Source organism: Octopus sinensis, unplaced genomic scaffold, assembly GCF_006345805.1.
Source record: "Octopus sinensis unplaced genomic scaffold, ASM634580v1 Contig18747, whole genome shotgun sequence".
NCBI classification, from domain to species: Eukaryota; Metazoa; Mollusca; class Cephalopoda; order Octopoda; family Octopodidae; genus Octopus; species Octopus sinensis.
This window is the reverse complement of record NW_021835994.1, coordinates 171,347-181,729: the sequence shown is the minus strand read 5'-3', so window position 1 is coordinate 181,729 and position 10,383 is coordinate 171,347. Positions and strand designations below refer to the sequence as shown.

The 10,383-nt window shown below is 36.1% G+C and overlaps 1 protein-coding gene and 1 pseudogene across 1 annotated transcript; both read left to right on the top strand.

The window, feature by feature from the left end:
- The first annotated feature begins 499 nt into the window (after positions 1–499).
- On the top strand, positions 500–1,276 carry LOC115231655. Its single transcript, XM_029801627.1, has 2 exons — positions 500–1,108; positions 1,256–1,276. The coding sequence occupies exons 1-2, from the start codon at positions 500–502 to the stop codon at positions 1,274–1,276; spliced, it is 630 nt and encodes a 209-aa protein (XP_029657487.1).
- Positions 1,277–7,496: 6,220 nt separating this feature from the next.
- LOC115231654 lies at positions 7,497–10,138 on the top strand (annotated as a pseudogene).
- Positions 10,139–10,383: the final 245 nt, after the last annotated feature.

Sequence of the window (10,383 nt, the reverse complement as noted above, 5' to 3'; positions counted from 1 at the left end):
GGCTGAGGTAATCCTTATCGGAAAGCCCGGGAAGCCACATGATGTCCCCGGGGGATATAGGCCCATTTCCTTGCTCCCCGCGATATCTAAAATCCTAGAAAGAATTATGCACCAAAGGCTCCTGGAGGAGCTGATGGTTGCAGACGCCCTCCCTGAGTTCCAATGGGGCTTCAGGGAGGGCCGCTCATGCGGGGACTGCCTTCACAAGGTGCCGTCTGGTATGAAGAACGCCCTCTAGAAAAGGGAATGCGGTATTTTAGTTAGTCTCGACATTGAAAAGGCCTTCGACTCGGTGTGGCACGACGGCCTCCGGAGTTCCCTTGCCACGTGTGGGGTTTCTCCGTGTCTAAGGCGCTGGCTGTCGGGGTTTCTTGAATCTCGCAGGCAGGTCGTGCGGCATCAGGGGGTCTTTTCTAAAGTCGCAACAGTCCTTCGCGGGGTCCCTCAGGGCTCTGTGCTCAGTCCGACACTATTCAATGTGTTTATGGCCACTGCGCCTATGCCAGTCAATGCTCGTACTGAAATGGTAATCTATGCAGACGACATTATCCTCTGGGATCACTCAATGAAACCGGAGTGTGCGTGTCGTAGGCTTCAGGTTGCTGTGGATGGACTTGCAAACTGGTGTGGGAGTAGGGGTCTGAGAATGTGCGCGGACAAGTGCAGTGTCCTTAAAGTCTGTAAAAGGACGAGGGGTTACACTAATTTTGTTCCTAGGTTATTGCTGAGCGGGTCAGCAATCGCTGCAGTTGATCGGATGACTTATTTGGGCGTGCTCTTTAAGCCGTCCGGTAAGTTTGATGATCACATTGCACGTACGAAAATGCGTGCAATGCAGCGATTAGGTGCGTTGCGTGCTTTCCGCTTGAGCAGAGGTGCCTGGTTCCGCGTGTTTAACGCCATGGTGTTACCCGTCTTGACCTATGGCGTCCACGCTTGGTACCTCTATGAGGACAGGGATAAGCATGTTGACGTGCTTAAAAAAGTAAGAAGACGAGCCATAAGGCTAGCCTATGGCTTAGGATTCCGGACTGAGCTCTCCGACGCCCAGGAATCATCTCTCAAAGGCCTCTCTGAGGTCCTAGAGAAGATTATTTCTGGATGGCAGGTAAGGCGGTAAGTCTTAACCTGTGGTTGTGTGTAGGGAGGCGTGTGTGAGATGGAGACTGAAAAGGCAGCGATGCCGAAGGTCTACTTAGTTAGTTTTTAACTCCCTTAACTTATAATGTTTTTTTCTCCTCTTGTTATTTTTAAGGTCATATTTGAATCATTTTAAGGTCATATTTGTGGTTGCCCTACTTATCAGTAATGGATAATGCATTTTCTGAGGTAGTTTTAACAATGTTTTCTGAATTTTGTATTGGTTTAAATTGGTTTTTGTTCATGTACTTAAATAATTTAAAAAGTTATTTTTTAAATGTTGGTAAACCTAAACTTATTGGAAAATTTTTAGCGTGCTAGATTTGTTTCTTATAATGGCTTCTTGTAGAGGCTATGTCAAAGATTCTTCAAAGTATTGAATTTTAAAAGATGCTTTGAAAAATAAATTTCCGGAAGATTTTTCTAGGCAAGCAAAATATAGACTTGTAAAAAAGATTGAGAATTTTACAATAATCAATGAAAGGTACTCTAGATTTACGATTAATGCGCAGATTGTATCTCAAATATTCACACGGAGGAGTAAACAAGATTGAATATGAGTTTCGACAAAGATACTTCATTGTTAAAAATGACATAATCAGAAAAGTCATTCGAAATTGTGAAGCATGTAAATTTGCCTGTCCATTGAAAGTTTTAATTCTTTTTAATTTTTAATGTAGGTTGGTGATATAAATCATCATATTTTTGCTTCTTCTCCGAATGAAAAATTTCAGCTAGATTTTGTAGATCTAAAAACGTTTTCAGTCTTAAATAATAACTACAAATGGATTTTAACAGTCATCGATGTTTATTGTAGGTTATTAGTAGGTCTTTTAACAATTTATTTTTGTTAGACCACTTTTTCATAAATCTTCAAAAAAAGTATGCAACAACTTTAGATCACTTTTCTACTTATATGGACCTTGTCGGATCGGATCGATTCTGTGACGTTTGTGGCAGCAGAGCAGGCGCGAAGCCGTTGCTCCCAAGGGTCTGGACAGTACCAATGGAAAAACTGCAAAAAATAATTAATTTTAATCTTTTTTGTAAAAATACATTAATCTTTAATGATTAAAATAGGATGATTTGTTCAAGGTTAAATTGAAATTTTTCAGGGTAAAATGTAACCGGTTGCCCATACGTATCCAGCTGCCCATGTCACATATTAAGAATACCGAATCCAAATTAATAAATCAATTGAACTGGAAAAAATATCTTATGAGAATTTTTGTTCCAGCTTCCTTCTCTTTGTTATTGATCCGCCTCCTTCGCCCAAAAAAATTAAAACAATATTTTCTAGATTTTGCTTAAAATGAACAACAAGCATGTCTCAGACTACATGGTGAGGTCCTTTAAACCTTCTTACCAAAAAATTAAAAAAAAATTTTCTAAAATATTTTCATGTCGCTTTTTTGGCTGCTGCTTCTCTGCGTATTGTTATCTATTTAATGCCTATTGTTACCTGTTAATGTTATACTAGATCAAAGTGTGAAAAAAAAGAATGTAAAACACGAATGATTTTTAAAATATCAACTAATTGTTAGATTAATGGGACTAAAATAATCCCTTCCACGGGGAAAATTATCAGGCAAATCATTAAGAATACGAAATTTACTGTAATATCTATTGTTGTAATTCCGATATACTAAATATAGTCAAATAAAAATGTTTATACTCATAAGGGATATTATGACTGCAGCAAGAAGTGACATCACGATTGACAAAATGATTTTAGTTCGAGAAATGGGTGACTAATAATTACAAGAGTAGAATGTAAAATTTACAGAAATATGTGTGGTTTTAATTTCATGAATTAAATGATAAAATTCTTTATTTCCTTCTGGTAAAGTGAATTTCACAACAATCTTTATATTGCCAGTTTTATTTGTTAATATTTGCCCGATTTCTAAATTGCAAAATCAAATAAATACTATTGGTCGTTTCACTGCATGAATCCTCGATGCACAAATTGCAAGAACTGAAGTTATTTGATCTTGTATCAATAGAAAATTGGAGAACATTTTTGCGCATAATAAAACTAACTTTTTTGAGAATATACGAAAAATCTAAATATATAAAAGAATTCAAGCGACTACTAAATGAAATAGTTTCGTTTAAAATTTGTATTGTATATTTCGATGACAACGTCTTTATCTGGAACGATGCAACATTGTAAATTATATTTGGTCTTACAGACGTAATTCCAGTTTTATTAGTGAACTTTATTGTATAAAATTACTAAAATCACCAGGGTTATATGTTCTCTTGAGTTAATTTCTGGGTCATGTTTTCTATTAAAACCAAAAGAATATAGACTAAAATTTTTGTTCAACGTGTAATTCACATATGGAACTTCTAAATAATGTTAAATATTTTTTATAAGTAACCTTGATACCACAATTTAATTTGTAAAGTGTTAGAGCAATTAATTACAAGGTTATTTGTTTGATTTTGGATAATTTGAGTTAAATCTCACAAATTAAAAAAATATATACTTTTCGATTTACACTCATTTTGAATTGTATTTGGAATTATAGAGAGGTTTGATAAAAATATTGCTTCCTTTCGAGAAATGTTAAAACTATATATCTGAGAAGCAAGAGTTGCAAAAAAGCACAACACTGGCAGAAACATCAAACTACGTTATTAAATGACTATTATATATTGTGACATTTCGAAAACTGATATATTGACAGGATTGAATTCGGCGATATATTATATTACGAAAGATAATCATCCTAATGATATCAATAGTATTTCTGATATTCTATATGCTGCTCATGTGCATATTTATCTCTAACCATGAGAGACAAAGCACAGAGCACATGGGTAAAAAATATTGAAAAGAAAATTTCAAAATTATCTGCAGAATTGGAAATCGTTAATTCTCATTCCAATCAAACACTACCTCCATCTGAAAACCAAAAGGTAATGGATGTTCTCTGCCGCTATGGGTATAAGAAAACTAAGAAAGGTGAGCTGTCGAGGATTCAGATAATATTGCAAGACCTGATTAGGATTAACAATAAGAAAATAGAAGTTCATAATTCAAGGAAGCAATTTCGTAAGGATAATCAGTGCTTCGAATTAAATCGAAAAAGATTCTATCGAGACTTAACAATGAAAGAGGAAGTGACGCTGTATGGATTTGATGATGAAGAATGTGTCTCTTTTTGGCAAAAAGTCTGGAGCGAGAGAAATGAGAGGCCTCAATCTTATGACGTTGTTGGAAAACGAACTACTTGTGCTGAACATATGCTTCCAGAGTTTACGGAAGAGTTTTTTGGAAATGTTATTAAGTATCTTCCTGACTGGAAGGCATGTGGATGTGATGGGATATATAACTTTTTCATTAAGAAGATGGAGTCATTACATGGATTTCTGTGTCACGAGATAACCCGAATAATTAATGGAGAGTACATGCCTGAAAGTTGGTTTTACACTGGAATAACATATTTGATTCCTAAAAAAGATGATTGTGAGACCCCAAAAGACTTACGTCGTGTATGCCGACATTGTATAAACTTGTCACCAAATGTGTTAATGTAAAACTGGCTGATTTTATCGAGGCATTTGGCCTAATTTCAGACAACCAACTTGGAACGAGGAAGTATTGTCAAGGCGCCAAGGAGCAAGCTCTCATTAACCAATGTTTGAACAAGGAGTACGGGAATGGCCTTTATTCTGCTTGGGTCGATGTGAAGAAAGCATATTACTCAGTTGATCATGATTTTTTGTTTCACGTTTTGGATTGTTCTGGAATCCCGCTATGGATCGTAAACTTTGTGAAGAGCGTAGTCAAGAAGTGGGCAGGAAGGTAGAAGAATTGGATCAGTGAAGTTAAACCGAGGAATTTTACAGGGAGACTCATTGTCTCCTTTACTATTTGTTATGGTATTGGATCCTCTAAGCAGGATTCTTAATTCCGTGTTTCCAAAACTTGAAATTAACCAGGAAGATCCCAATATGTTAACATATTCTACTAATCATTTGCTATTTATTGACGATCTAAAAATATTTGCTCTCAAACAAGACACTTTACTCAAAATGATGGAATAAACCTAAAAAGTCACCAATTCCAAACTCTAACCTAACCCCAACCTGTCTTTTTGGAATTTCAGGACAATAATAATCATTCATTTTAAAATTTTTAATTATTTGCATTTCGCTCGCAGACAGTCTCAAGTAACTCATTTTTTTTCGCGTGCGATTGATTATATTTTAGCAAAATAAAAATATTATAATAATAATTTGTTATCATTAAGTCATTATTATTTGAAATGATATGTTTTTTGTTTTAAAGTGATGTACGGTCCGGCAAATGGACGGTGACACAAATTATTAATATTTTGCACGCTATAATAACTTATTATGGCCAGACAATTGAGTTTTGAAGAAAAGGGAACAATTATCGGCATTTACAAATGCGGAAAGACGTATCGCGAAATACAACATATAAAAGATCACTTGATACCATATCGAAAACAATTCGAAAATATAAACAAAATATTCCATGCACAAGAAAATATGGTTCTGGTCGTCCCCGGCTTCTAAATGAAGAAAATTTTAAAAAAATCAATAAGGCAAGGATTGAAGATCCAAATTTTAATTGCGTAAAATATGCGAAGGCACTGAAAGAAGAAACTGGGAAAAATGTAACACCTGAAACAATCAGAAATACACTAAAACAAAAAGGTTTCAAAGCATTTCCGCCTACTAAAAGACCACATCTTACTAAAAAACACAAAGAACGAAGAATGGAAATCTGTCAAAGATGGAATATGCTATTGGAATCACGTTATATTCAGCGACGAATGCAAATTCAACTTAGTAAACAACGACGGACGAAGATTTGTATAAAGACAACAATCCGAAAAGTTTGTTTCACGTAATATTACTGAAACCGTAAAATTTGGAAAAGGAAGTGTGAAGATATGGGGTGCATTTACGTCTGAATATTTTAGTAATCTGGTTTGGATAAAAAAAATAATGAATGGATCATTGTATGTTAACATTTTGGCAAACAATTTGTTGCCATTTCTGGAAAAAAATAGGATTATTGATCCAATTTTTCAACAGGACAACGACCCAAAACACACATGTGTGCTTGCAAAAATATTCTTTGAGACTAATAATATCGAATTGCTACCTTGGCCAGCCCGGATCTTAACCCCATTGAACACGTATGGAGCTATATGAAGGCAAAAATAAGGGGGAAATCGTATTCCAAAAAAAGGAACTTTTTGAAGAATTACAAACAATTTGGAATGAGATAGGAGTGGATTATGCAAAATCATTGGTAGAGTGAACGAATATTGTCTGTAATTGCGACACGTGGTGGGCATACTAAATTTTAATTTGTAAATAAAATTTTGTTCGTTTTTTATTTTTGTTCAGATTATACTTTTGCCGTAAAAAGGCGGTAAATATATTTTTTTGCAAAAATAAAATATTAGTTATTGTTTATATATTGTTAAAATTCTATTTAGATATTTTTTTTGATTCGTTTCTTGGAAATTTTAGAAAAAATGTAGTGTTCGTTTTTTATTTTGATTTACTGTATGCTTACGGAGGGCGGGGATTCTGCGTGTAATTAAAATGAATAAATGGCATTTGGCTATGATCGCAGGATTTCTATCCTCCAAATATGCAATTATTGATAAGAAGAGTATTACTATGGAGTCTCTAAAGTCCAGTCAGATACAATATTTACAAAAGAAAATTAGTTCTAAAGCACTACATTCTGTGCTTTTTAAATGTATGGATGAACCTAATGTTGATTTACCCGCATCCTCAGAATGGCTATCTAATGAAAATAATGGGCCACGAAGCGAAGCATTGTATTGTCTTTTGCAAAATCGAAACTTGTTCTTTGTATCCGCTGACTAATTATGCAATCATTGTAAGAAAAGCAAGAAAACTGTTGACCACATGGCTACTCAGTGTGGTAAAATGCTCAACAGTGATTATCTCCGGAGACACAACGAAGTTGTGAAGTGTATTCACCTTAACTTGTGCCGAATTTATGGACTCAAAAAAGCAAGACGATTGAAGGGACATTCTGTTCAGTCAACACTGTCGACGGAAAAGTTGAAATCAGGGTTGATTCGACAATCCTCACCGAAATAAAAGTAGAAATAACAAGCCAGATATCTTTGTCCACGACAAAGTCAGAAACGAAATAAATCTAATTGAAGTGGGTATTACCTCACAGGATCGCCTCAAGCAAGTGGAGGTTGAAAAGTGTCACAAGTATGACCTATTGGCAAGTGACCTTTCGCTTCTGTATAGCTGTCAAGTAAAAATAATTCCTATACATCCAATCCGTTGTACTGAAAAGAACGCTCGAGAGTATGATGATCGAACACAAGCACGGAATTAAGGTATCTGGTGAAGAATACGCTTCTGCTTCCAACCGGTATGTGGAGATGGCATGCAAAAATGAAGACGACCCAATGAATGCTAAAGAAGATGCAATGGCCGAATCAGATGTGGTAATGGGGAGTAAGAGGCAGCTGGAAGTAGACTCTTCTTTCAAGAGAAGGAGAGTGGATATCAGCGAGCTGGAGTGAGATCTGCTTAGTTTTTGATTAACTATTAATTTATTATTGGTTCAAAATAAATCAGATTTTAAATAAAAATACATTAATCTTTAATGATTAAAATAGGATGATTTGTTCAAGGTTAAATTGAAATTTTTCATGGTAAAATGTAACCGGTCGTGATCATCCAAACCTGGATAAAAAGTTTATCACAAAGTTAATTCGGTTTTACTCCAACTGTTCAGTGGGGCACAGAATCAGGCGTAAATTGATTCTGTCTAATCCATCTTTTACTTTCGTTTCCTGTAAGCACGGATACGTTGTACGGTCCAAAATAAATTTATTTTTATTATTCGACTTTAATCATTTAACAAGGCAATATGAAAGATTCCCAAGAAAAGCACAAAAACAAATTAATAGAAAAATGTTTGGAATTAATATTATTTAAATTACTTTTTAACTACAAAATAATCGTGGACAGAATTTTTTGTGTTTTTGAATATTATACTTTTATCAATATCATTGATCTCGGAGTCTGATCTCAGAGTGGCGACCCTAGAATGGAATATATTCGGAACACAATTCGTCTTCGTTGGGAAAACACATGGGTTCCACCCCCTTGGTGTCCACCTCGGACAAACGACTGCATAATCGCTCGTACTTGATTATTACAGATTTGTAATATTCGTCACTTGCAGAGATGAGGCAGTATTTCTTCATTTTTTTAATTTGACCGTTCGAAATAAACTTGTTTTTTAAAAATGATTAGAAATTACTCTCGGAAATGATATAAATCGAGGGATCATTACTTTACCCCACGTCGACCTAAATTATTAAAATTAATTATTATTTAATGATTAAAATTCACATAATTAATTCAACCAACATAATTTATTAGAATATATAACCAAAAGAATAACTCTAATAAAAATAATACACAAAGGTCAACAATAGTATAAATCCTACTTACAAGAACAAAGGGGAATTGTGACATTGAATCGATTGCCAGCATTTTAAGCCATCAAAGCAAGCTGATCGATAGGGTAATATATATTTATTCTAATTATTATGTGCTGTTATTTCGGATTATATTGATAGTCTCCCTTTTTATGGATAAACATAACTGGTTGAATCATAACAAAATCTCTTCCGACAGAACCGTTCTCCCCGAGATTAAACAACGTGTGGACAGGACTCAAAAAACAAACCGAAAAATGTCTCTCCAAGGCAGAGTCAGCAACACACCAATGCCGAGCAGGGCCCAACTCCCAATGAGCGGGGAAGGTCTGGAAATAATATTTAAAGTAGACTGCTTGCTCCATTTTGGAAACAAGTTGACCACATTCGAGCAGTCGGAAATACTCAAATACAAACAAATTTGGTATTTTGGGTCAAATGCGAGCAAACGGGAAACAAACGAGTTCAAAAACAACAACGGATTTGACAACGAGCAGGGATTTTACATAAAAGTATTCCGTCCCCGCCAACAGACCATCAACGACCACCTCCACTACCGATTCCAAGTCATCGAGGAATTAGGAAAAGGGTCCTTCGGGCAGGTCCTCAAATGCCACGACCACAAATTAGACCGCACAGTGGCAGTTAAACTTATTCGCAACAAACGAAGGTCAGTTCTCCTGACGAGGGTAGATTCCACCAACAGGCGTTGATGGAGGTGGAAATGTTGGACAAAATTTTACGAAAGGACACCAAAAATTTGTACAATGTTGTCCACATGAACGAGTATTTTTACTTTCGTAATCATTTGTGCATTTGTTTTGAACTTTTGGGGTTTTTGGGGAGTTTTTAGTGTTTAGAACAAGTTTATACGAAGCTTTGAAAAGAAATAACTTTGGAGGGATGAGTTTGGGCACAATTCGGAAACTGAACTACCACATTCTCCAAAGCCTGGTCTTGCTCTACAAGGAGAAAATCATCCACTGTGACCTCAAACCCGTATCCCCCTTACTCAACCCACAGGAGAACATTCTACTACTCAAAAACAGCCAAAGCAAATGCAAAATAATTGACTTTGGGTCAAGTTGTCACGAGGATAAACGATGTTGGTCAGTCCTGTTGATATTAGTGTTTTCCTACATCCAGTCCCGGTTCTACCGAGCCCCGGAAGTGATCCTGGGGATTCCGTATTCCACGTTGATTGACATGTGGAGTCTCGGGTGCATCCTTGCGGAATTGTACACGGGGAATCCACTCTTCCCGGGGAGAACGAGCACGAACAATTGTCTTACATAATTCAGATTCTCGACTACCCGCCCACTCACATGATTGCCAATTCTTCCAGGAAAAGCTATTTTTTTGGTCAAATATACAAAATGAGTTTAGATTCAAATAACAAACTGACTGTCACCTCCAAGTGCAGAAGAAAGTCCAAACCCGCCTCCAAATCTCTCGCGTCTGCTGTCGGCTCAAACGACACGATTTTGTCGATTTTATAGCCAAATGTCTCGAGTTGTGATGACGTTATTCATCAATTTAGGTGGGATCCAGCACGGAGGATGACCCCCTGCAGTGCCCTCAAACACAAATGGATGAGGTCGTTGGTGAGGAAGTACGAGAGGGAGGAGATGAGTGCTAAAATTGAGAGTTTGAGGGGGTTTTGATTGTAGGGACGACGAATGAGGCAAAGGAGAGTTCAAAAAATTTTGTTTTCTCTTCGAAAATGAAAGAAAATGTGTTTCCT